Consider the following 27,065-nt stretch of genomic DNA (forward strand, 5'->3'; position numbering starts at 1 on the left):
CGGGAGAAGGGGGGAGAAGATAGCAGAGAGATTGGACAGAAGCAGCTCCAGACCTAGAAAAACCAGACTGCGTAGGGAGTCGGCGTGTCCGCTGCAGCACGGCAGCACCCCAACATCTTTATATCCCTGACTCGCAAACTTGTTTGGGAGCCGCCGTTCCCGATGACACTTACGTGACATTGGAAGGGCCCGGACAAGCAAACGATGAACGGCAGCCGCCATCTTCTCCCACAATCCCCAAGGCTACGGCCACTAAGCTGGGCCAAAATTTATCTCCAAGCCTGTCTGCGCAGGCGCTGCACGGGAAAAGGAGTGGCTGCGAGGTAGGGACAGAGGACAGCTGAGAAAGGAGCGTGGAGAAGAGGATATGGGGAAGGAAGGAAAAGTGAAGGAGAAAGGGAAGAAATGAAAAGGAGAGAATCATGGGTCTGAATCTCAGACCTAGGATGGACCATAAAGATATTATGGCCCATAAAGAACTTGAAGTTCAGTCAATCAGTGACTTACTCATGGTTATACAAAATGGCAGAACCCGAGCTCGAGGAGCTTAACATTCCTGACTCTCAGTGCAGTGCTCCTTGAAATTGTCAGATAGAGCAGCCGTTGGTGACACTAGGGAAGAGGCATGGCCCCTGTCCTCGAGGAATTCTTGAAGGAGAGAACCACGGCCCAGAAAAGGGGCGGGTGGTGTGGGGGTGGGGAGGACTAGGAGAAACAACGGCGAAGAAAAATAGAAATGAGGATGTGTATCACAATATATTATATGCCCCAGAGAAATAAATGCACATCGAGCACACTCAGGCCTTTGCTCTTGTTTGTTCACTTTTCCTGGAATGCTCACTCAGATGTCTGCACAAACTCAAGGTCACAAAGGCAACCTCTGGAGAAGACTTCTCTGACCACCCCATCCAAAATGGTCATCATTCCACCTGTGCTATTATTTTTTTAAATTATTTATTCATTTATCAAAGCACTTAACACTACCTGGCATACCATATCCAGGGGTTTTTAACCTGTGATTGATGAATGAGCTACAGGAAGTCTGAACTTTTGGAAATGTTATGCAAAATTTGCGGCCATGTATGCCGTTTGTACATTTTTCCAGGGAGAAACTCCAGATGGGTCTCTAAAACAATTTTTTTTTTTTAAACTATGAACCCCTTTGAGAATCTACATTAGTCCAGAAAGCCGTCTGGAGCCTGAAGGGATACCAGAAAGATTAGACTAAACACTTGGCATTTTTAAATATTCTGGTCATACCTCTCAGGAGACAGCAACCAGTGATCATTTAAGATAGCTGCCTTGAGTTTGTCTGCAAACAAGCTAGTTTGGGGATCTTTCTAGGCTTGGTCATTCTTTTAGTGTTTTGTGTTTTCAGGAAGGGAGGAGCATGTATAGCTGGTGTCTTAGTCATCTAGTGCTGCTATAACAGAAATACCACAAGCAGATGGCTTTAACAAACAGAAATTTATTCTCTCACAGTCTAGTAGGCTACAAGTCCAAATTCAGGGCGTCAGCTCCAGGAAAAGACTTTTTCTGTTGGCTCTGGAGGAAGGTCTGTGTCATCAATCTTCCCTTGGTCTAGGAGCTTCTCCGTACAGGAACCTCAGGTCTAAAGGACTCACTCTGCTCCCGGCACTGCTTTCTTGGTGTTATGAGGTTCCCCTGTCTCTCTGTTCACCTCTCTCTTTTATATCTCAAAAGAGATTGGCTTAAGACACTATCTAATCTTATCTATCTCATCAATATAACTGCCACTAATCCATCTTATTACATCATAGTGATAGAATTTACAACATATAGGGAAATCACATCAGATGATAAAATAGTAGACAATCATACAATACTGGGAATCATGACCTAGCCGAACATATTTTTTGGGGGGGGGGGCACAATTCAATCCATGACAGCTGGTATGGACAAAAAGCCTGGAGTGAATGTTCTTGTTAGTTGCTATCGAGTTGGCTGGACTCGTGGAGACCTTATGTATAACAACAAAATGTTGCCTGGGCCTGCTCTATCTTCATGATTGTTGGTAGAGTGAGTAAACCTATTGCCATCGAGTTGATTCCAACTTATAGTGACCCTACAGAGTGAGTGGGGGTTACCTGATACTAGCCTTGTAATGTTTGTTGTTCTACTCTACCCTTCCCCCACTGTTTAAACTACTTAAGAGTCACCTATCAAAATAAATTGAAAGAAAAATGAAACACTTGAAGAAATTCGATCAGAGAAACTTAGTAATGGTAGGCTGTCATTTATTTATTGGCCTCATCCTGTATTCACTCAGAACTTACCATTTGCTAATATTCAATTCTGAGGTCAATACGGATATTAACATACCATGCTAGTTCTGATAAATTGACAGAGCCCACTATCATCAGCAACCTTCTAACTCCTATGTAACATTACCAATTATGTTATTTGACTTATCCAAGTCAAATACTCCCTCTTGTTCTCGCTACTAGTTTCAAGGTGGCATATATTTGAAAGAGCACTGGCTTAAAGCCTAGAGTATTAGATCCCAGTCCCAGTTCTACTAGTTACTATTTATGACCTGAGCAAGCTTCCACACCTGTCTAACAGAGAAAATAATGCCTACCCTATTACATCAAAAGGTTATTGTGAGAGTTCAGATGACATAATGGATATGAAGGTGTTTTGTCAACCTCAGAGGGTTATATGCTGTGCTGTATGTGCAGTCCTATTCAAATATCACTGAAGTATCAAAGTCAAAGAAGGCTAGAGCTGGAAGGGATCTTAAGAGATAAACCTAATTTCCGTTTATCTTAAAGTTGAAGAAACAGAGGTCTAATATAAAAGATAACTGATGGAGAAATGACTTTGATGAAGGTAGCCTGTAATAAACCAGTCACTTTTGAATTCAAGTTAGGATTTTAATCTTAATCTTGCAGCCTTGATCAGAAATTGTTTTTGCTTCATGGAAACTCTATATTACTCCTATATTTAATCATTAATCACAGATTACCTAAGGTAACATATCCAGAGAGAATGTACTAATAGTAAAGTCTTCCAGCCTAGAAGAAATTGCCAACCAAAGGCCTCTTGGTCTGATTTAGCCCAATAGAGTTCCTGAGGTCAAGGCATTGCAGAAGATGGATTAGTGTTACTATATTGCTCATCTTCTAAGAGGAATCAACCCAGAGATTATCAGCTTAGGCAAAATACCCCAAAATTTATTTTTTAACATGTAAGATGCTTATAGGAGTCCCTAGGTGGCACAAATGATTAAGCACTTGACTAGTAGCCAAAAGATTGGCTTTTCAAACCCACCCAGAGGCACCTCAGAAGACAGGACTGGCAATCTGCATCTGAAAGTCTTGAAAACCCTGTGGGAGTAATTCTACTCAGCACACACGGGGTTGCCATGAGTCAGAATCGACTCAATGGCAACTAACAACAACAACAAGATGCTTATAAAATAACAGTCCAGACTGGATCTCCCAAAATGAAGTGATTCCATGGGCTTTGCTTAAGAAATTAAGTAGACTTCAATTCCTTCTCATTCTTATTCTCCTCTGTAGCCATCTGGATTTGTTAATATATAATACTTACTGCGTTATTTTAAGTGGAATCAATTGGCAAAATTTCCCCCTCCCATATTCTCTACCTAAATTAGACATTCAAAGGAAAGAATTAATATGAAGACAGTAAGCCTAGTCCTTCTAAACTAAGCAGCAGATCCTTGGAGTGTGTCTTCACTGTCACCCCCTCCCCTTGTCCTTCGACTCATTTCTGGTCACCTCACCACTGTTGCTATAGAGACAGTGATATCACCAGGTATAATTCTGATGTCACTCTCCAGGCCCAACAAGGGGGAGATGCGTGGAAGGCTGAGGGAGGAAACAAGATCTTGAGCTGAGCAGAAACATCTCAGCATCTTCACTGACTTTAAAAGTATATCCTGGAGTCTTCTGTGGTCCACTGTTCCAGTGCTACAGAGGTAGGAAATCCCACTGGACTAATGAAACAGCCCATTCTCGGATTTTCTGTGGTTAAAAGGGAGAATTAAATGACAAGTGATGGGCAACTTTTTATATTCAGCCCAGCCTCTCTCTTCTGTCCAGTTATTTTTAATTCACATCAGAGTTCTCTGGAAATGAACGGACCTCTCATGTACCATCTTTACTGCTGAAGTTTTAACTTCGTTGCAACTTCAGCAAAACTTTGATCAACTTTTGTTTGATCAGATCTCCTTGGCCATCCTTTAGAGACAGGAGGGGTCTTACTCCCTGCTTCCCAATTTAATGATGAGAGTGGAAGTTTGATTACCTACTGACTTTTCATTATGTGGCTATTCCAAAAGTTCTTTTCTTTCCAATATCCTACTACCACAGTCATAATGGTATAGCTCGGAGTTCCATTTCTCATCCACTCACTATTTCTGAAGCTTTGGTTAGACTATAATAGAAAAGTAGGAAAGGAGGATATATAGATACGTGGAGAAAGTATCTGTACTAATTAACATGCCTTTAGAGAAAGAAGCTATTGCTAGGGAAAGTGCAAATTAATGAGATCCACAGGAAAGTTTAACAATGAAAAGTGCAATTACAGAAAAAAATTGAAATACATGCACACTTATTTAAGCGTAATGAATTGAAACTCTGATTTCAGCAATATCCAAATATTGTTTCTACAATGTGCCAGGTACTTACAGAAAGGGAGGGAGTGAGAAAAAGAGAATGAATAGAACAGAATATTAAAAAAAAAACGGAAAAAACTTGTTGCCTGTGAGTTAGTTTCAACTCTTGGCAACCCGATAGTCTTCCCTTTTAAAACTAGTAGTAAAACCTGGTTGAAAGTTTGCACTTGTAATTGAATAAACCTCAAAACTAGATCAGATATGTATCAATACTATAAGAGCTCCATTTATGTTGCCTGTAGTTTGAGCTTTTCTATGAGGTTAGGAACCTTGAGCAGAACAGGAGCACCTTGCTTAAGATGGAGCTGTGGTCTGGGATATGGCAACCCTAACCAAACCCCCTGTCTTGTTTATGCCCTGCCTAGCTGGCATTCATGATTTGCACTCTTCCTTAGCCTGAAGTAATAATTATATTAGCATTTTCTGGGATATTTTAGGTCAATCCCTCTATTGGCCATAGGAAAATTTCATAGCTTCCAGGATGTCAGTACTGGAATATCTAAGGAATATATCCACTAGTTCTAATATTCCCTCAATTTCTTTACTTTTAAAATGAATGTGTTGGAATAAATCATTTCTAAGGTCCATTTTATCTTTATGTAAGTATGTAGTTCACTTTCTTTTCTCATCAGATTTAATAAATAACACAAAGCATCGTTTTTCCCTTTCGTTTTCCACCTTAACTCCAGGATATTATTCATTCAGTGGTTCCATTAGAACCACTTTAGATTTTCCTTTCTTCTTTTCCACTTCACTATGGGAGTGTAGGAGCCCTGGCGGTGCAGTGGTTAAGCACTTGGCTGCTAACCGAAAGGTCAGCAGCTCCAATCCACCAGCCGCTCCTTGGAAACTCTAAGGGGCAGTTCTACTTTGTCCTATAGGGTCACTATGAGTTGGAATTGACTTGATGGCAAGGAGTATAGTATATATAGTATGGGAATATATGCTGTGATTTAGAAGTCTGAATATCATCATCATCAAAAGGCATTAAGTAACTCTTTATATACGTTATCCAGAATAATTTAAGGGGTTTAGAGTCTAAAACAAGCTTCATAGATGCAGACAAACACGCAGAGGACATCAAAAATAGAATAAAAACATTAGGACATATGTAAGTGCAAGTGTTGGCTGGATATATATGACTACTACATGCACTTTGTGATTGTGAAAGGAGTTTTAAGAGCAATTTGAGATGTCGCTTTATTTGTATTATTGAGGTAGGAAGGTAGTAAATTTTTGAGTAAGTCTCTGGACCATCATGAACTTATCCCGAAAAGGAGTCAGGCTTCAAGAAGACCTGAATGTATAGCTTACCACCATAGTAAACTTGAGCAAGCCATTTCTCTTTGTTCTCAGATTCTCCAATTTAAGCAAGAAAAAAAGTGAGCTATCAGGAATTAGAAATAGACAGTATTCATAGGTCTGTTCTTTTATCAGACAATTATTAAGCACCAACTTTAAGTTACTAGCTACTATGAAGAATACTGTCTTAGTCATCTTGTGCTGCTCTAACAGAAATACCAGAAGTGGATGGCTTTAACAAAGAGAGGTTTATTTCCTCACAATCGAATAGGCTACAGGTCCAAATTCAGGGTGTCAGCTCCAGAGGAACGCTTTCTCTGTCACCTCTGCACGTCATCAATCTTCCCTTGGTCTGGGAGCTTCTCTGCACAGGAACCACAGGTTCAAAGGACACACTGTGCTCCTGACACTGCTTTCTTGGTGGTATGAGGTTCCCATGTGTCTCTGCTCGCTTCTCTTTTTTATATCTCAAAAGAGATTGACTTAAGACACTATCCAGTCTTGTATACCTCATCAATATAACTGCCGATAATCCATCTTATTAGATCATAGTGATTGAATTTACAACACATAAGGAAATCACATCAGATTATAAAATGGTACACAGTTATACAATACTGGGAATCATGACCCAGCCAAGTTGACAGATATTTTGAGGGGACACAATTCAATCCATGACAAATACCAAGATGAATAATAAGATAATGCCTCTGCCCTCATGAAGCCCTCTAATAAAGGAAATGAAGTACACACAAGCAACTAAACTATTGAATAGAATGTAAAAGTTGAAACAAAACTTGATGGAAACTTACAGGAGTGAGCAATCACATTCAATTAGGTATTTAGAAAATATTCCATGGATGGGTTAACCTTTGACCTGGGCTGGTATTTAGAGAGACATTATTGGGGGGCTGAGTGGACATTCTATTGAAATGTCTTAGAGATAGTATAAAGAAGAGAATTGGTCTGGAAGACAGGTTTTGACATTACCTATGAACTCCCATTATAACCTAAAACCAAACCCACTGCCATCAAGTCAATTCCAATTCACAGCAACCCTATAGGACAGAGTAGAACTGCCCCTAGGGTTTCCAAAGGTGTAAATCTTTACAGAAACAGACTGTTACATCTTTCTCCAGTGGAGTGACTGGTAGGTTCAAACTGCAGACTTTTTGATTAGCAGCTGAGTGCTTTAATCGCTGTGCCACCGGGGCTCCTTCCCATTATAATACCAGAGTATACATTTCTCTCAAGTCCTCAAAGGACCAATGCTTATAAAGTGTTTTGAGATCCATGAATTCAGAACACTTATTTTCCATTCCAGCTACTTTTCTTCTGATTCCCCACTCAATCAAGTTTGAGATTAGGCTAAAAATTTTCCGTGTCCTTATTGTTAAATACAACTATATACCAATGATTTGGAAGTAGAGAATAACAATAGTCATTTAAGAAATTATTGGCCAAAAGGTGGAACTCTTTTTGTCGTCTGGGAACCAACCTATGCACCAAGAATAAGATCTGGACTCCCCCAAGGCAAGGTCATGGAAGCTTCATAGACACATCCAAACTCCCTGAGGGACCAAATTACTGGGCTGAGGGCTGGGGACCATGGTCTCGGGAAACATCTAGCTCAATTGACACAGCATAGTTTATAAAGAAAAGGTTTTACATCCTACTTAGGTGAGTAGCGTCTGGGGTCTTAAAAGCTTGTGAGCAGCCATTTAAGACACTCCACTGGTCCCACCCATCTAGAGTAAAGGAGAATGAAGAAAACCAAAGACATAAGGGAAAGATTAGTCCAAAGGACTAAAGGACCACAACTACCAGGGCCTCCACCAGACTGAGTCCAGCACAACTAGATGGTGCCCAGCTACCACCCCTGACTGCTCTGACAGGGATCACAACAGAGGGCCCTGACAGAGCCAGAGAAAAATGTAGAACAAAATTCAAACTTACAAGAAAAGGCCAGACTTACTAGTCTGACAGAGACTGGAGAAACTCCAAGTGTATGGCCCCCAGACACCCTTTTAACTCAGTACTAAAGTCACTCCTGAAGGTCACCCTTCAGCCAAAGATTAGATAGGCCCATAAAACAAATGGAGGCTAAATGGGCACACCAGCTCAGGGGCAAGGTGGAGAAGGTGGGAGGGGACAGGGAAGCTGGTAATAGGGAACTCAAGGTTAAGAAGGGGAGATCGTTGACATGTCGTGGGGTTGGCAACCAATGTCACAAAACAATATGTGTATTGTTTCATGAGAAACTAATTTACTCTGTAAACCTTCATCCTAAAATACAATTTAAAAAAAAAGAAAAGATCTGGACTCCCTCCATGAAATTTGAATGCCATTTTGTGTTCTCCGTGTGTATGCTACGTGTGAAAAATATTAAGTCAAAATCATTATTTTGTAGTAAGAGTAATAGGGTTTGTATGTAAGATTAGTCATTTTTATTTGTGTCTTTTTGTTGCAGATTCCTTATATTACATGGCAGGAGGAGTGGGTAAACTTAAGAATAGTGAAGACAACAACGAATTAATCAAGAGCTTTCCCTATATCTCAGAACCTGTCCTCAGTAAGAGTAAGTAGTCACATAATTTTCTGACTGTTTTGCACTAAATTTTCATCCTTGCTTTTCAGTTGTGGTATGTAGCTTAAATAAGGCCGTAGTTCCTATTTTTTCCTTTACTATAAGAAGTAATTCCTTAGGATGAAATGTAAACTGAAGATTAAGAGACCCAAGTTTCTGGCTTCCCCCACTAACTAGCACAACTTGCTTCCAAGTCTTACCACTTCTCCATCCAAATCGTAGTACCTTCCATTTTCTTTTTGACAGTAATGATGCAAGCATAAGAAAATTTACACACAACATTAAGCTGCTGAGAGACAATGAAAAGAATTTAAACTTCTTAGGCATTAACGACTTCTTTGTTAGGGTAACAGACATTAAAATATACCAAAGAAGGTTAGAAAATCGGCCTCAGAAAATGTTCAAAGAAAAGGGTAAATAATTATCTATCTGGAGCTGTCCATTTTTTCTAAGAGAGTGTCTCTCCAAATAAGCCCTGATGCAGGGATTCTCAATTCTAGATGTACATTAGAATCACCTGGGTACATTTAGGAAATTCAGTGCTAAGCCCCGCCCTATCACCACGCACCAAAAACCTGAAATAAAATTCTCTGAGGATAGCAATTTAGATTCCGTATTTTTTAACAGTTCTCTCAGTGATTCTAAGATGTAATCAGGGTGGAGAACCCACTGTTTACCCAAGGAATCTATTGCATTGTGGTATCTGAAAGAGAAAAAAACTGTTTCTCTGGCTCAATAATCTGAGTTAGTGACTGGAGTGTGAAAATGGGTACAAACCAGTGTGGCGGGGAACAATAGCTATTGAAACATATTATATTTTCTTTTAAATAATTATCCATAATATTCTGTCCAACAAACATAATATATCCACCTATATATAAGTTTAAATTTTGTGTTTAGTCTGTCTTTGATTTGTGTTGGTTTTATTTTGAAGATGTCCATCCCACCACAGCCCGAAGTCCTTTAAGACAAATATTTCCAATTAACAGATGTTCAACCCTAATAATACGTCACTTCAAGCAATTCTTTATAAAACACAATTCACCATTAAAAACTAGGGTACGTTTTTGGACCTTATTATAACAGAATTTTAAATCAGTATATTGTTGGAATTAAAATATAAAAATATGTGTCTGTTTCACAAAGATGTTTAGGGAAATTGGAGAGGAAAAATTAGCCATGTTATTCCACCTCGCTTATTTAGAGGTATAGATTTGAACAAACTTTGTAGTGAAGGAAGTGCAGCTTCAGTGTTGAAGCCTGGTAATGAAAGTATGGCATGGAAAAAGAGGACAAAGGGAAGCTTCACAAACTTGTAGATTATCAGTGGGCATCTCTAGGTCAGAACCTCTAGTCATCATGATGGTTGGCCATGTTTTCAAAGACTACTAAGTAAGATGCAATGTCATGGAAAGCAAACAAGAGTAAGACCAAAGGCCAAAGGTGTATACAGAATAGGGATTATTGTCCTCAATTCTGAAATAAGGCAATGAACCAGCAAGCATAAGCAATTCTTTCAAGAAAAATGTCTAAACATGGGAGAAGAGAGAAACTAGTAGCTAGAAGGAGGTTTGGGGTAAAACAAGACAACTGGCCAAAATGAACCCTAGTGTCTGGCTTGGAAGATCAGGCAGATGGAGGTACCATTTACTGAGGTTAAGGAATATAGCAAAGTGTTGGGAGGACTGTGAAAGAATCCACATCAACAAGGGCATCACTGCATCTGTGGACAAAGGCCCATTAGACAGTGCACAATTACATCTCTTCTCCTGGCATTTGGAAGTTTTGCTGAACCATGGGGACTGAGAAATCCACCAGGATCCTTGGATAACTGGAGGAGTGATTGGTCTTAAGAGCAAGCTACTAGATTTACTACTAATATGAGTAAGTTGTTGTTCTAGAATTAATTAAAAAATAAAGCGTATATTACTTAAAAGAATAAGTTGGTGGCACAAGAAGATGTAAATTAATTCTATTTTGATCACGTTGAGTTCTGAGTATCTGTTGAAAATCCCCGGGGTGGGGAGGGGGCTATCAAGTAAGAACGCAAAGAGCAGGGCATGGCTACTTAGATCCATTCATTTAACAAATATATATTAAGCATCTATATCGTATACCAGGCACTAGCCTAGGCATTAGAGATAAAAATATGTTTAGGGTCTCTTCTTGTAGTTGAGAGTTGAGGATGAAGGTATCCAGAGCTAAAGTGGGTCTGAAGTGGCTCTTGGGACAGGTCTATATTGAAAGCATTGTTCCTGTTTTCCACACCTCAACCATTCACTTTATTTCCCCTTATTTTTTATATAACCTGCCCTTTTGATGAGCCTTTCTCATGTTTTTCTACTTCCAGATGTCAGATAGGGTTGACTGGTTACAAAGCCAAAATGGAGTATGCAAAGTTGATGTTTTTTCACCTGAAGATGGCCAAGCCCAGGACTGGAAAATGGTAAGGGTCAACCTCCTTATAAATACTAGGTTAGAAAAATGTGGGGGACTTTGAAAGTAGCCTTATTCTCTCCACCACCACCACCCCCTCTTGTTTCAGAAGATGGAATTCTTGAGGGGAAAATGAACTCCTGTAGAACCAAAAATTTCCATCAATGCAAACAAAAATTTCATATTTTGCAAAAAAATCCTGTCATATGGTATTTAATATGAGACGTGCTATAGCTAATAAAAATATTACAGCAGTAAAATCTTATTTAATTTTCAAACAGATAAGGATTGGAAATAAATATTTCCAAGGTTTATAGAAAATATTTCCTGAAATGTAAGATGCCTTAAAATCTTCAGAAAATAAACTCTTAATCTAAGTAGAATCGTTTCCACCTTCATCATTCAATAAACACTTATTAAATACTACTTTATATCAGCCACTATATCAGTCAGAATCCAGTCAGGAGATGAAAACTACGTCAATAATTTAATATAAAAAAATTATTTATTAGTAAAAGGTAGTTAACTACTAAAAGAGGCAAAAGAGGACCTTAAGAGTTCAAGGAGTAGCAAATTCAGAAAACGATTCTGAGAATGAGGAAAAGTAAACAAGGAAAGAACCAAAAACTCAGAAGAACTCCCTTCTCCCTCAACTAAGCTGCTGAGATGAGTCCTACCAGGCCAGTCTGCTTGGTATCATGTTGGAAAACACAAGCACGCACACGCACGTGCAGGCACACATACATACACACTAGAACCAGGAAGAGAAACTATGACCATGCAGTGTCCCTCCTGTGCCCTCTATTGACAAAACAAAAGGCCAAGGAGAAATGTTTATAGGGTCCAGCTCCAGTGTCACAAAGCAAGATAAAGAAGAGTGGATTTGGAGTAAAGAGATGATAAACTGATAACTGGCACAGACACAGTGCTGGATCTCAGCGTCAGAAATATAAAAATAAATGAGACAGAATTCTCTCCCTTAAAGATCTCGTTGTTGTTGCTGTTAGGTGATGTCGAGTCAGTTTCGAGAGCAACCCTATGTACAACAGAATGAAACACTGGCCGGTCCTGTGTCATCCTCACAATCATTGCTATTTTTGAGCCTACTGTTGCAGCCACTGTGTCACTCCATCTCATTGAGGGTCTTCCTCGCTTTCACTGACACTCTACTGAGCATGATGTCCTTCTCCAGGGATTAGCCCCTTCTGATAACATGTCCAAAGTACATGAGACAAAATCTCGCCATCCTTGCTTCTAAGGAGCATTCTGGCTGTACTTCTTCCAAGACAGAGTTGTTTATTCTTCTGGCAGTCCGTGGTATATTCAATATTCTTCACCAACACTATAATTCAAAGGCATCAATTCTTCTTCAGTCTTTCTTATTCATTGTCCAGCTTTTGCATGCATATTAGGCAATTGAAAATATCATGGCTTAGGTCAGGTGCACCTTAGTCCTCAAGGTGACGTCTTTGCTCTTTAACACTTTAAAAAAGATCTTTTGCAGCAGATTTGTTCAATGCAATACCTCGTTTGTTTTCTTGACTGCTGCTTCCATAGGTGTTGACTGAGGGTCCAAGTAAAATGAAATCCTTGACAACTTCAATCTTTTCTCCATTCATCATGATGTTGCTTATTGGTCCAGTTGAGAGGATTTTTGTTTTCTTTATGTTGAGGCGTAATCAATACGGAAGGCTGTAGTCTTTGATCTTCATCAGTAAGTGCTTCAAGTCCTCTTCACCTTCAGCAAGCAAGGTTGTGTCATCTGCATATTGCAGTTTGTTAATGAGTCTTCCTCCAGTCCTGATGTCGTGTTCTTCTTCATATAGTCCAGCTTCTTGGATTATTTGCTCAGCAAACAGACTGAATAAGTATGGTGAAAGGATACAGCCCTGACACACCACTTTCATGATTTTAAACCACACAGTATCCTTTTGTTCTTTTCGAAAGATTGTCTCTTGATCTATGTACAGGTTCTGATGAGCACAATTAAGTGTTCTGGAATTCCCATTCTTCACAATGTTATCCATAATGGGTTGTGATCCACACAGTTGAATGCCTTTGCATAATCAATAAAACACAACATCCATCTTAGTTACCTAGTGCTGCTATAACAGAAATACCACAAGTGGATGGCTTTAACAAACAGAAGTTTACTCTCTCACAGTCTAGGAGGCTAGAAGTCCCAATTCAGGGCGCCACTTCCCGAAGAATGCTTTCTCTGTCTGTTGGCTCTGGGGGAAGGTCTTTGTCATCAATCTTCCACTGGTCTAGGAGCTCCTTAGCACAGGGACTCAAGGTCCAAAGGATGTGCTCTGCTCCTAGCGCTTTTTATCTCTTTCAAAATAAATATGATGCAGGCCGCACCCCAGGGAAACTCCCCTTACAACAGATCAGGGCTGTGACCTGAGTAAGTGTGTTGCATCCCACCCTAATCTTCTTTAACATAACCTAATCTTGCCTCATTAACCACAGGCAGAGATTAAGATTCACAACACATGTGAAAATTACGTCAGGTCACAAAATGGAGGACAACCACACAACACTGGGAATCATAGCCTAGCCAAGCTGACACACATTTTTGAGACACAATTCAATCCATAACAATATCTTTCTAGTATTCTTTGAGGACCTCATAGTTGAATGGAATCACTATTGTAATCTTCATCATTAGTATTAACATTTAACACCTATTTGCATGTAATGTTACCTGATTCATCATCTTCTGTTTGTCCAAAACCTAATTTGGTCTATTTATTAATAGAAGTATAGAAACATGCCTACTTGCAGGTAGTGTGCCTATCTGTAAATAACTTGTTGTTGTTGGTAGGTACCGTCAAGTTGGTTCCGACCCATAGTGACCCTATGCACCACAGAACAAAACATGCCCGGTCCTGCGCCATGCTCACAATCATTATGCTTGAGCCCATTGTTGCAGCCAGTGTGTCAATCCATCTCACTGAGGGTCTTCTTCTTTTTCGCTCACCCTGTACTTTACCAAGCATGATGTCCCTCTCCAGGGACAGATCCCTCCTGACAAATGTCCAAAATATGTACAACGTAGTCTCGCCATCCTTCCTTCTAAGGAGCATTCTGGTTGTACTTCTTCCAAGACAGATATGTTCATTCTTTTGGCAGTCCATGGTATAGTCAGTATTCACCAACACCACAATTCAAAGGCGTCAATTCTTCTTTGGCCTGCCTTATTCATTGTCCTGTTTTGCCATGCATATGATGCGATTGAAAAATACCATGGCTTGGGTCAGGCACACCTTAGTCTTCAAGGTAACATCTTTGCTTTTCAACACTTTAAAGAGGTCTTTTGCAGCAGATTTGCCGGATGCAATGCATCTTTTGATTTCCTGATTGCTGCTTCCATGGGTGTTGATTGTGGATCCAGGTAAAATGAAATCCTTGACACTTCAATCTTTTCTCTGTTTATCATGATGTTGCTTATTGGTCCAGTTGTGAGGATTTTTGTTTTCTTTATGTTGAGGTGTAAGCCATACTGAAGGCTGTGGTCTTTGATCTTCATCAGTAAGTGCTTCAAGTCCTCTTCACTTTCAGCAAACAAGGTTGTGTCATCTGCATATCGCAGGTTGTTAATGAGTCTTCCTCCAATCCTGATGCCCCTTTCTTCTTCATATAGTCCAGCTTTTTGGATTATTTGCTCAGCATGCATGTAAATAACTAGGTAGTAATAAAGAATAGTTATCAAAAATTACCAATACTCCCATACAGATACAAAAATGAATACGTAAAGATTTTATTTAACTTATTAATGAGGAAATTGGTGAGATGTTACCAGTTTAATGGAACAAACAAACAAACAAAACCCCATGTCCGTTTATAGATAAGGAATATTGAAATGAGTGTAAAAACAGAGGTAAAACTAGCCTTTTCCACATGGGAGAGGAAGTCAGTTGAACTTAGTCTAGGCAGAATTTACATAGATAATTCTTTTGTAGTGCTATGTTATCTACAGCTTAGAGTTGTAAAACATCTCCAAGAGAACTAGAATCAGATAATGTGGAAAAGTACGATAGAGACAATTAGTAGTTTTCCACTGAAGCACAACATTTTCCCTACAGTAGCTATTATTCAAACTAGGAGAACCATTTAAGGGGATTCTGAACCAAGGACTCTGGCTTTTAATCAAGCCATGGTAACAAGCAGCTTAAACCAGCTCTGCAGAGGACTAGGACAACTGCTTTTCTCTTCTTTCTAAGCCATCAAAACACAGCTGTGTACACCAGATGTGCAGAGCACTGGTTTTAGAGTCAGAACTGAATTTGAATAGCCCCGTATACTAGCTATGAAATGGTAACCAAGCCTCTCTAAGCTTCAGTTTTCTCACCTGTAAAACTGCAAAAAGCTAAATTCAGCATAATACCTACCTTACAGGGTGAGTATAAGGATTAAATTAAATAATGTGTGTAAAGCATTTATCCTAGTTCCTGGCAAACATGGTAAGTATTTAACAAATATTGTTGTTGTTGTTGTTGTGTGCCATCAAGTGGATTCGGACTCATAGTGACCCTGTAGGACAAAGTTGAACTGCCCCATAGAGTTTCCTAGGCTGAAAGCTTTACAGGAGCAGATCGCCAAGTCTTTTCTCCCACAGAGTTGCTGGTGGCTTTGAACTGCCAACCTTTTGGTTTGCAGCTGCTTAACCATGTGCCACCAGGGCTCCTATTTAACAAATAGTACCTAGTAATTGGAGCCCTGGTAGCACAGTGGTTAAGAGCTTGGCTGCTAACTGAAAGGTTGGTAGTTCGAATCCACCAGCGACTCCCTGGAAACTCTATGGGGGCAGTTCTGTGCTATAGAGAGGCTATGAGTCAGAATCGACTTGATGGCAATGGGTTTGGGTTTTTTGGTTTACCTAGTAATTGGAGTCTCTGAGGAGCCCTGGTGGCGCAATAGTTGAGTTGAAAGGTTGGTGGTTCAAACCCACCTGGTGGCTCCTCGGGAGAAAGACCTGGTGATCTGCTCCCGTAAAGGTAACAGCTTAGGAAACCATATGGGGCAGTTCTACTCTGTCCTGCAGGGTTGCTATGAGTTGGAATTGACTCAATGGCACCCAACAACAACACCACAATTGGAGTTCCTGGGTGGTGCAAAGAATTAACATATTTGGCTGCTAACCAAAATGTTGGTGGTTCAAGTCCACCCAGAGGCACCTTGTAAGAAGGCCTGGCAACCTACGTCTTAAAAATCAGCCATTGAAAACCTCCTAGAGCACAGTTCTACTATGGCACCCATGAGGTCGCCATGAGTTGGAAGTAACTCCATGGCAACTGGTTTTTGTTTGTTTGTTTGTTACCTAGTAACTGTGACACTTGGTAATAAAATACCAAATTGTTCTTTAAAGATGGACAATACTTGTGGTCATTTGCAGATAGATATACTTCTGTAATTATAACAATTCTTTACATTTGATAACAAATGGGACACTTTTACATACATTATCTGATTTTATCCTATATTCAAGGCAAGAGTGTTTTTCCCCATATATAGACTACAACTTATACACATGTAAATATGTTCATGTCCTTATCCTTTCTGATGTCCATCAAACTGTCTGTATTAACACAAAGCTAATAAATTGCACATAAATGTCAACTCCTTAGTTCTAAATCAGATTATTAATTTAAGTAATGTGAAATAGACCATTGGAATCCATTAGCATATCAAGATTGTCCTCATTGTAGTCTGGCAAAATGATTAACTATGCCCACTTGTTCCTGAATTTTTAAATTTTCCTAAAACTATACTTGTAATAAGAGACCTAAATAAAAACAGGTAAGCCATAGAAAATAGCAGTATCAATACAGGAAAAATCTACTGATTCAGTTCAAATGCTAACTGTTCTGTGTAACTGATGACTGTCAGATCTTAAGGGTATAGGTTGTTGGACACAATATAGTATTGTGGCCAAGAGCATCGATTCTGGAGTTGGACTGCCTGCATTGGAATCCCTGCTCCATCAATGATTAGATGTATAGCCTCAGATAAGTAACTGACTCATCTTCTCTGTTCTTCAATTTCCTCCTCTGTAAAATGAGGATAATGAGTAGTAGTCTTAAAACACTTGGAACAGTGCCTGATACATGGCAAGCAGTCAATAAATGTTGTTTATTATATTATGATGATGAAGCAGTTAAGGCCTAAGAAGAATGACAATTTTTGTCTTTGAAGCTGTGCTGAATATCACATATCTTTACTTTGTTATAGTCAGATGAATCCTTGTCTGTTTTTAAGGGAGTCCCAACTGATCCCGTCAGAGTGCTCAGCTGGCTCCGCAGAGACCTGGAAAAAAGTACAGCAGAGTTCCAAGATGCTAAGTTCAATCTGGGAGAATCATCATTTGGTAGGGAAATGGCCAACTCAGGAGACCCACACAAGGGTTTCTCTGTAGACTATTACAATACCACCAACAAGGGCCATCCAGGGAGAATGCATTTTGAGATAACTCATAAACAGACCCCTCCCCAAGGCTCCACTGGTAATGAGTGTTCAGTAGATGAAGTTTCCTTCTATGCTAACCGCCTCACGAATCTAGTCATAGCCATGGCCCGCAAGGAGATCAATGAGAAGATCGATGGCTCTGAGAACAAATGTGTTCATCAATCATTGTACATGGGTAATGAACCCACACCCAACAAAAGCCTAAGTAAGGTGGCATCAGATCTAGTAAATGAGACTGTCACTGCATGTTCAAATAATTCTGTGTCAGACAAGGCTCCTGGCTCTGGAGACAGAGCTTTAGAATCATCAGGGAGTCCCCCAAATGTGAAATACAAGAGCACTTTGAAGATCACAGAGAGCACCAAGAAAAGCAAGAATCCAGATGACAAGCCTGCTTCTAGAAAGTCTTTCTTCTATAAGGAAGTGTTTGAATCTCGTAATGCAGGTGATTCCAAAGAGGGTGGAAGGTCTTTACCTGGGGAGAGAAAGATGTTCAGAGGGCCAGAAAGGCCTGATGAGTTTACAGCTTCCATTAGTCAAGGGATCATGACCTATGCTAACAGTGTGGTGTCTGATATGATGGTCTCCATCATGAAGACACTGAGGATCCAAGTGAAGGACACAACCATTGCCACTATACTGCTGAAGAGGGTACTGATCAAACATGCAAAAGAGGTCGTCTCAGATCTCATCGACTCCTTCATGAGGAACCTCCACAATGTCACAGGGACCCTCATGACTGATACAGACTTTGTCTCAGCTGTGAAAAGAACTCTCTTCTCTCATGGAAGCCAGAAGGCCACAGATATCATGGATGCCATGATGGGCAAGCTATACAATGTGATGTTTGCCAAGAAAGTCCCAGAAAATGTCAGGAAATCCAAGGACAAGGCTGAGAGTTATTCCCTTGTCTCCATGAAAGGAATGGGTGACCCTAAACACCGAAATGTAAACTTTGCAACAATGAAATCTGAAGCTAAATTCAGGGAAAAAATGTATTCCCCTCCACCCAAACAAGAGAAGTCTTGTGTTGAAACTCTGGGTGAACACATTATCAAACAGGGACTGACCTTGTGGCATAAAAATCAACAAAAAGACTGTAAATCTCCAGGTTTCGAACGTGCAACGTTTGCAGCTCCCAACAAACAGTATAAGCCTGCACCAGACATTCCTGTTGAATATACTCAGGAGACTTGCAACACTCCCCCCATGCATCACCCAGAGAAACTTGAGAACTTTATGTATGATTCAGACTCTTGGGCCAAGGACCTGATCGTATCTGCCCTACTTCTGATCCAATACCATCTGGCCCAGGGAGGAAGAATGGATGCACAGAGCTTCCTCGAAGCTGCTACCAACACCAACTTGCCTGCCAACAAGTCCCCTACAGTTTTTGATGAGTCCACCCTTAAGTCTCCTCATTTTATGGGAGGTGACCAAGAAGAAGCAGAAAAGAAAGATTTAATGAATGTGTTCTTCAACTTTATCCATAATTTACTTAGTGAGACCATTTTCAAGAGTGACCATAGCTCTGAATCCAAAGTGCCAGAACATCGAGTTAAGGAAGAGAGCAGCCAGTGCGAAAGACCTATAACCCCTTCTCCTACCAAAGTCTGTGATGGCGAAGAGGCTGGGGGTGCCCTTGCTGGGCTGACCAAGGTGGTTGCCAACCAGCTAGATGGCCACATGAATGGCCAGATGGTAGAGAAATTGATGGATTCAGTGATGAAGTTGTGTCTCATTATTGTGAAGTCCTGTGACTCTCCCTTGGCAGAGCTGGGAGACGAAAAGTCTGGGGATGCAAGCAGACCAACTTCAGCCTTTCCAGACAGCTTATACGAGTGTTTACCAGTCAAGGGCACAGGGACTGCAGAGGCTGTCCTGCAGAATGCCTATCAAGCTATCCATAAGGAACTGAGAGGTATATCAGGACACCCCCCTGAAGGGTTTGCAGCCCCAAAAGTGGTTGTCAGCAATCAGAACCTAACTGATACTGTTCAGAACAAGCAACTCCAAGCTGTCCTTCAATGGGTAGCAGCCTCTGAGCTCAATGTCCCTATTTTGTACTTTGCTGGTGATGATGAAGGCATCCAGGAGAAGGTAAGGGAGAAAAGTCAGAGGAATTTGGAAAGCCTTATTAAGGGTTGAGGTTTTAAGTTCTGTTACCTTTATGAATGAAAAGAGAGACCCAGGAAAAGTAGAATGAGGACTGTAAGAATTTGAGAGTCATTCCCCTTGGCAGAGATAATACAGTCAAATCAGATTTGCCCAGTAAGAGTTATATCAAAGGGGAAAAAGAGAGAGAGATTTTTCTCTGTTTTCTGCATTTACTGGTGAGAACGCACAAATGAGGAAGCTCTGAGAGACTTGGTGAAAGGATCAGATCAAAGCCTGGCCTTCAGGCTGAGTTTGGGATAGGATGACATGGCCCAAAATAGGACAGTGTTGCTGGGAAGCATTCTGGGATATGTTGGGAGGAGAGGGTCTAGATTTATGACCTTTTCAAACCTGTCATTACTCTCTCAGCTAGTTGTTTAGGAAGTGTTGGGGATTTGAAGGGATTCAGTAAATAACACCCCTCTTTCTCCACCTCAAGTTCTGATTCAATTGAGAAATAAGGCAGATGGGAAATCAGTCTATCACTGTTATTACTGATAATGGTAAGTGTGCTTTCTAACTTGTCTCAGCTTAGACCTTGGAACAGCTCACTGAAGGACAAATTTGAGTTTGGGAGCATGCACACTTCCCAGGTCGCTGCCTCATACTCTAGTGCAAAAGCAAAAACCAAACCCATTTGGTTTGATTGTAATCTTTATGGAGGAGCTCTGGTGGTGCAATGGTTACGCGCTTGGCTGCTAACTGAAAGGTCAGTGGTTCAAATCCATCAGCTGCTCTGCAGGAGAAAGATATGGCAGTCTGCTTCTGTAAAGATTACAGCCTTGGAAACCTTATGAGACAGTTCTACTCTGTCCTGTAGGGTCTCTGAGTTGGAATCGACTTGAAGGCAACGGAAATCTTTACGGAAGCAGATTGGCACATTCTTTTCCCGCAGAGCAGCTGGTAAGCTCGAATTACCAACCTTTTGGTTAGCAGCTGAGCACTTAACCACTGCACCACAAGGGCTTCCTGTACTCTAATGCAGGGGAATTAAAAAACGATAGAGAGATCATTCCCATTCTCACAAAACACACACACACACAACTTAGGGCTTTTTATTATCATCTCTTAGTTGAGAGGAGTCCTGGTGGCATAGTGGTTAAGAGCTCGGCTGCTAACCAAAAGGCTGGCAGTTCAACTCTACCAGCTGCTCCTTGGCAACCCTATGGGGCAGTTCTTCTCTGTCCTATAGGGTCCGTATGAGTCGAAACCGAGTCGATGGCACCTAACAACAACTTGGTTGAGAGTCCCTGGGTGGTGCAAACAGTTAATTTGCTTGGCTAAAAAAGGTTGGAGGTCCGAGTCCACCCAGAGGCACCTTGAAAGAAAGGCCTGGTGATCTACTTCCAAAAATCAGCCATTGAAAACTCTGTGGAGCACAGTTCTACTCTGACACACTTGGGGTCTCCATGAGTCACGGTTAACGCGACAGCAACTGCTTTTCTCAATTGAGAAAAGTGGAACAATGGCTATTACCAATTAAGTAGGACTCGTAAGCACAAAATGCTGGGATTAGTTAGAAAAATCCATCCGCACGGAAACCAGAGGCTAGAGGAAAAGGCTTTCTCTGTTTAATAAGCAGTATTAGTAACCCTTGTAACTGGTGTATCCTCTGGTGGGTGGGAAGAGGCAGGATTTTACAGCATCCAGATTAGACTATAACAAATCTAAACAAGGAACTCTGTGATCTATAGTCTTGCGACTCAAAATGTGGCCTATGGACCAACAGCACTGGTATCATCTGGGAGCTTGCTAGAAATGCAAAATTTCAGGCTCCACTCCAGACTTACTGAATCAGAATCTTCATTTTAGTGAAATCTCCAGGTGATTCACGTGCACATTCAAATTTGGGTTAGAGGACAGAACATGAAGTTCCAATTCTAGCTACATCCCTAAGGATCCTTGGCAAACTCTGTCTCCTTACAGTTTTTCTGATCTATAAAACAAACCACAATTTTGGAACATAGCCATTAGCAGAGGGGTCTATATATTCTGCCAAAAACTTTAGACTGATGAAAAATATCTAAAAATAGGCCTTCATATGCATACAATATGTGGGAAAGGCTTTTGTTCTGTGATCATGTTTTAAGTCAAACCCATCATACATAACATACATGTATATTTTGGTTTTGGATTATTTTGAATTTGAATGTCTGCAATAAATATATTTATCTAAAATGGGAACAATAGGCGTGCAGTCCCCTTTCTATGTACACACACACATACACTCCAAAGATAAAAAAAATGATTTATTTTATTAAAGGAAAGGTGGAAAAGATAAACAACAGCACATTCAAAGGTCAGCTAATTATAATTAAATATGATAGTATGTTTTTAAGAACAATTGGATGAAGTTTATACCAAAGAAGAAGCTACCTAAGAATGATTCAAGATTTTTTTGGCAAGAGATTTAATTAATGTAGACCTATATTCTCATGCTGATGTGGTGATTGAATACAGGGACATTGGAATGCCAGGGACCCAATTCCTTTAAATAATTTATATATTTTTAAATTGGTAATATGTGCACATGGTTCAAAATCCAAAGGCATGAAAGGATGCACAGTGAAAATTAAGGGTTTTTTTTCTCATACTTCTCCTGCATCTCACTGCCCTCCCAGGAGAAAACCATTTAATTAATTTTTTTGTATATCTTTCCAGAAATATTTATGCATAAGCAGGTAAATACTCACATATGTATATCTTTTTAAAATGTTAGTACAATACACATCCTGCTCTGTAATAAATAGAGCTGCCACATTCTTTTTAATGGCTGTATGTTATTTTATTGTATGAAGGTACTGTAATTTATTTAACTACTCTCCCATTTATAGACATTTCAGTTTTCAATATATCACTGCTATAAGCAATGCTGCAATGAATATTCATGAAGAGACATTATTTTTCACAGGTTCAAATATATCTATATGTGCTAAATACCTGGAAAAGGAATGCAAGATCACAGGGAATGCGTGCTTGTATATTTGATATATGTTCCTAAATTTCTTTCCATAGAGCTTGTACTAATTTACATACTTGTTAAAACAATACATTGTTGTTGTTGTTAGTTGCTGTCAAGTCCACTCTGACTCATGGCAACCCCATTTACAACAGAATAAAACATTGCCTGGTTCTGTACGTTCTGTGCCATCCTCATGATCTTTAGTATGTTTGAGTCCATTATTGTGGCCACTGTGAATTTTGAGTCCCTTGCAATCTGTTGGGCTCATCTTCCAGCACTATACTGGACAATATTCTGTTGTGATCCATAGGTTTTTATTGGCTAATTTTCAGAAGTAGATCATCAGGCCTTTCTTCCTAATCTACCTTAGTTTGGAAGCCCTGCTGAAAGTGGTCGACTGTGGGTGACCCCCTCGTATTTGAAATACTGGTGGCATAGTTTCCAGCATCATTGCAACATGCAAGGCACCACAGTGCGACAAACTGACATACAAGTGGTGGAAAACAATGAGAGTGTCTGTTTCCGCACACTGTTGCCAACAATGAGTGCCAAATTTTTTATCTTTGCCAAGTGTTGCTTCACTTTGCATTTGTCTTATTAGGAGTGAGGATGAATCTTTTTCTTGTTTATGAACATTTGAATTTCCTTTTTCATGAATGCATTGTTTGTTGTTAACCTTTACCCATTTTTCCATTGAGCTGTTGATCTTTTTCTTATTGATTTATAAGTTTTGAATATACAAAGATATTAACCTTTGTTATATGAATTACTAAATTTTCCTGTCATTTTTTTTAAATTGGTATTTTTTTGTTTGTTTTGTTTTGTTTTTGCCATACAGAATTTTTTAAATGTTTATGTAATCAAATCTAAGAATTTTTTCTTTTATTGTTTCTGGGTTTTGTGTCACATTTAGGAAAATTTTCTTACTCCAAGCTTTTAACAGAATTCTCCTCTATTTTCTTCTTGTACTTTTACAATTTTTGGTTGTCACAACTGGTGGGGGGGGGGCATGCTGCTACCAAGAATGATGTGGATAGAGCCATGGATGCTGCGAAACATCCTACAAGGCACAGGACAGCCCCCCACAGCAAATAATTATCCAGCCCTAAAGGTCAATAGTGCTGTGGTTGAGAAACGCTGTACCCAAGATCATGAAGATTTTCTCCTGTTTTCCTCTAAGCATTTGATAGTTGTAGCTCTTATATTTAGGTCTCTGTTCTTTTAGTTAATTTTTATGTATGTTGTGAAGTAGGGCTCCAAATTCACTTCTTTGTATGTGAATATTAGGTTTATTTAACACCATTTGTTGAAAAGACTATTCTTTCACCCATTGAATTGTCTGGCCCCTTTGTTGAAATCAATTGACCATAAATGATAAGATTCAAGGGTTTTTTGATTTGTGTTTTTTCATGGTACATATTTTCTCATAATTTTACTTTCATCTACCTATATTGTTATATTTGAAGTGAGTTTCTTGTAGGCAACAGAACAGAAAGTTCATAAAAATGCTTGTCTTAGTTATCTCGTGTTGCTATAACAGAAATTCCACACGTGGATGGTTTTAGCAAACAGAAGTTTACTCTTTCACGGGTTAGGAGGCTAGAAGTCCAAAATCAGAGCACCGGCTCTAGGGGAAGACTTTCTCTCTGTGTCGGCTCTGGGGAAAGGTCCTCATCTCCTTTCAACATCTGTGGGCCCGATGTTCCTTGGAGATCTCAATGTGTCTTGACATCAGTCTTCCCCTGAGTCTAGGAGGTTCTCAGCACTGAGACCCCAGCACAAAGGACGATCTACCAGCTCTTGTTTCTCGGTGGTACTGAGGTCCCTCCCTCTCTGCTCGCTTCTCTCTCTTTTCATCTCTTGTAGGATAAAAGGTGATGCAGACTCCACCCCAAGGAAACTCCCCTTACATGGGATAAGGGCTGTGATCTGAGTTAGGGTGTTGTATTCCACCCTAATCCTCTTTAACATAACCTAATCTTGCCTCATTAACCACAGGCAGAGGTTAGGATTTAAAACATATAGGATAATTACATCAGATTACAAAATGGATGACAACTACACAATACTGGGAATCATGGCCTAGCTAAGTTGACACATATTTTAGCGGGACACAATTCAATCCATGACAATGCTTTTTTATTATGACAGTTGGTGTGTTTAGAACATTTATATTTAATGTAATTATTGATATGTTTGTGTTTAGGTCTGTTGTTAGTGCCGTCCAATCTCTTTGAATTCGTAGCAACCCCATGTAAAAGCGTAGAACTGCCCCAAGGAGTTTTCTTGACTGGAATATTTATGGAAGCAGATTGCCAGGTATTTTTCCTACAGAGTTGCTCAGTTCGTTCAAACTACCAGCTTTTCTACTATTTTATTGTTTTCTATTTTTTATCTTTGTTTCTTCCTCCTCTGTTTTCTCTTTGATGCCTTCTTTTGGATTATTTTAACGTCTTTTATTATTCTTTCTTTTGTGTTTTTTACTATATCTCTTTGTGTAGTTTTTTTAGTGGCTTCTCTTGGGATTACAATGTTCATATTTAACTTTTCAGAGTCTACCTAGAATCAGCCGACATTGCTTCAAATATTTTTCTGCATCACCCTCTTTCTCCTCTCTTTCTGGACTCTCATGACATGCTAGACCTTTTGATATTGTTCCACAGATCCTGAGCTGTTTATTTATTTTCATCTTTCTCTTATGCTGTTCAACATTAATAACTTCTATTGATCTATCTTCAACTTTACTGACTCTTTTCTCTATCATCTCCACTCTGCTCTTTAGCCCATCCAGTAAGTTTTTGTTTTGCATATTGAGTTTTTCCATTCTAAAACTTCCATTTGGTTCGTCTTCAGATCTTCTCTTTCTTTGCTGAGACTGTCTACCTTTTCATTTTTTTCTAGAGTGTTTGTATGTACTTTCTGAGGCATTTTTATGATAGATGCTTTAAAGTCTTTGCCAGATAATTCCAATATCTTTGTCATCTCCATGTTGGCATCTGTTGATTGTCTTTTCCCATGCCAGTTAAAATTTTTCTGGTTCTTTGTATACCAAGTAATTTTGAATCATAACCTAGACATTGAATATTATGTTATAAGCCTCTGGGTGTTAATTAAATCCTGGAGAATGTTTTCATAGGCATTCCACCCAATGGGTTAAAATTCTGACTAGCCTTCTGTGAGTTGTGGTTTCAACGCCAGTTCTGTTTCCAAAGCCTTTTTTAAACTGTTCAGATCTGTCCCATGTGTGCACCACCCCAGTGGCCAGTCTGGATCCTGCTCCATGATCTATTCCTTAGTTCAGTCTCAAAGTCTTTGATATGCTGCTTAGGATCAGTTCCATGTATGCACATCTCAGTAGTGAGACCAGGAGTTCATAAACAACTTTATGGAGTTGCTTTCCCAAGGTGGTCCCACTCTGAAATCTCCCCAGAACTCTCTTGTTCCCTGGGATTCACCATTTTTTCATTCTTAAAAAAATTTTATTTATTTTGTTGTTGTTGAGAATATACACAGCAAAACATACACCAATTCAACCATTTCTACATATATGATTCAGTGACATTGATTACATTCTTTGAGTTGTACAACCATTCTCACCCTCCTTTTCTGAGTTGTTCCTCTCTCATTAACATAAACTTGCTGCCCCCAGAAGTTCCTATCTAATGTTTTAAGTTCCTGTTGTCAATTAGATCCCATATAGATAGTTCTTAAAAGAACACAATACTCAAGGCAGACATTTTTTACTAGTTAAGCTAAACTATTGTTTAGTTTAAAGAAGACTTCAGGGGATATTTTTGGCTCGAGGTTTAAAGATTATCTGAAGGGAATAGTGTCTTAGTTATCTAGTGCTACTATAACAGAAACACTACAAGTGGATGGCTTTAACAAACAGAAATTTACTCTTTCACAGTTTAGGAGGCTAGAAGTCCAAATTCAGGGCTCCAGCTCCAAAGGGAGGCTTTCTCTCATTGTCGGCTCTGGGGGAAGGTCCTTGTCATCAGTCTTCCCCTGGTCTAGGAGCATCTTAGCACAGGGACCCTGGGTGCAAAGGACATGGTCCGCTCCTGGTTCTTCTTGCTTGGTGGTGAAGAGATCCCTATCCTTTCTGCTCGATTCTCTCTTTTAAAAATCTCAAAAGAGATTAACTCAAGATACAACCTAATCCTATAGATTGAATCCTGCCTCATTAACATAACTATCTCTAATCCTGCCTCATTAACATCATAGAGGTTAGGATTTACAACACATAGGATAATCACATCAGATCACAAAATGGTGAACAGTCACACAATATTGGGAATCATGGCCTATCCAAGTTGATATGCATTTTGGGAGGACACAATTCAATCCATAACAAATAGTTTTAGGGGTTCATCCAGCCTCCATGGCTCCAGGAAGTCTGGAGTCCATGAGAATTTGAAAGTCTCTTCTGCATATTCCCCCTTTTGATCAGGATTCTGCTATAGAATCCTTGATCAAAATGTTCAGTA

At 39.7% G+C, this 27,065-nt stretch overlaps 2 protein-coding genes across 2 annotated transcripts in view; one reads left to right on the top strand and one right to left on the bottom strand.

The window, feature by feature from the left end:
• The window catches only part of NDUFA9 (NADH:ubiquinone oxidoreductase subunit A9), a 37,074-nt gene extending 36,809 nt beyond the window's left edge, over positions 1-265 (bottom strand). Inside the window, exon 1 of the mRNA XM_023735662.1 lies at positions 174-265. Within this exon, the coding sequence (XP_023591430.1) occupies positions 174-222 (49 nt within the window). The 5' untranslated portion in view covers positions 223-265. The remainder of the gene's footprint in view (positions 1-173) is intronic.
• Positions 266-10,902: 10,637 nt separating this feature from the next.
• The window catches only part of AKAP3 (A-kinase anchoring protein 3), a 22,034-nt gene continuing 5,871 nt past the window's right edge, over positions 10,903-27,065 (top strand). The window contains exons 1-2 of the mRNA XM_004381170.1: positions 10,903-10,998; positions 17,250-19,556. Coding sequence (XP_004381227.1) covers positions 10,903-10,998; positions 17,250-19,556 — 2,403 coding nt within the window. The remainder of the gene's footprint in view (positions 10,999-17,249; positions 19,557-27,065) is intronic.

The sequence above is a fragment of the Trichechus manatus genome, unplaced genomic scaffold (assembly GCF_000243295.1).
Source record: "Trichechus manatus latirostris isolate Lorelei unplaced genomic scaffold, TriManLat1.0 scaffold00081, whole genome shotgun sequence".
In the NCBI taxonomy this organism is placed as follows: domain Eukaryota; kingdom Metazoa; phylum Chordata; class Mammalia; order Sirenia; family Trichechidae; genus Trichechus; species Trichechus manatus.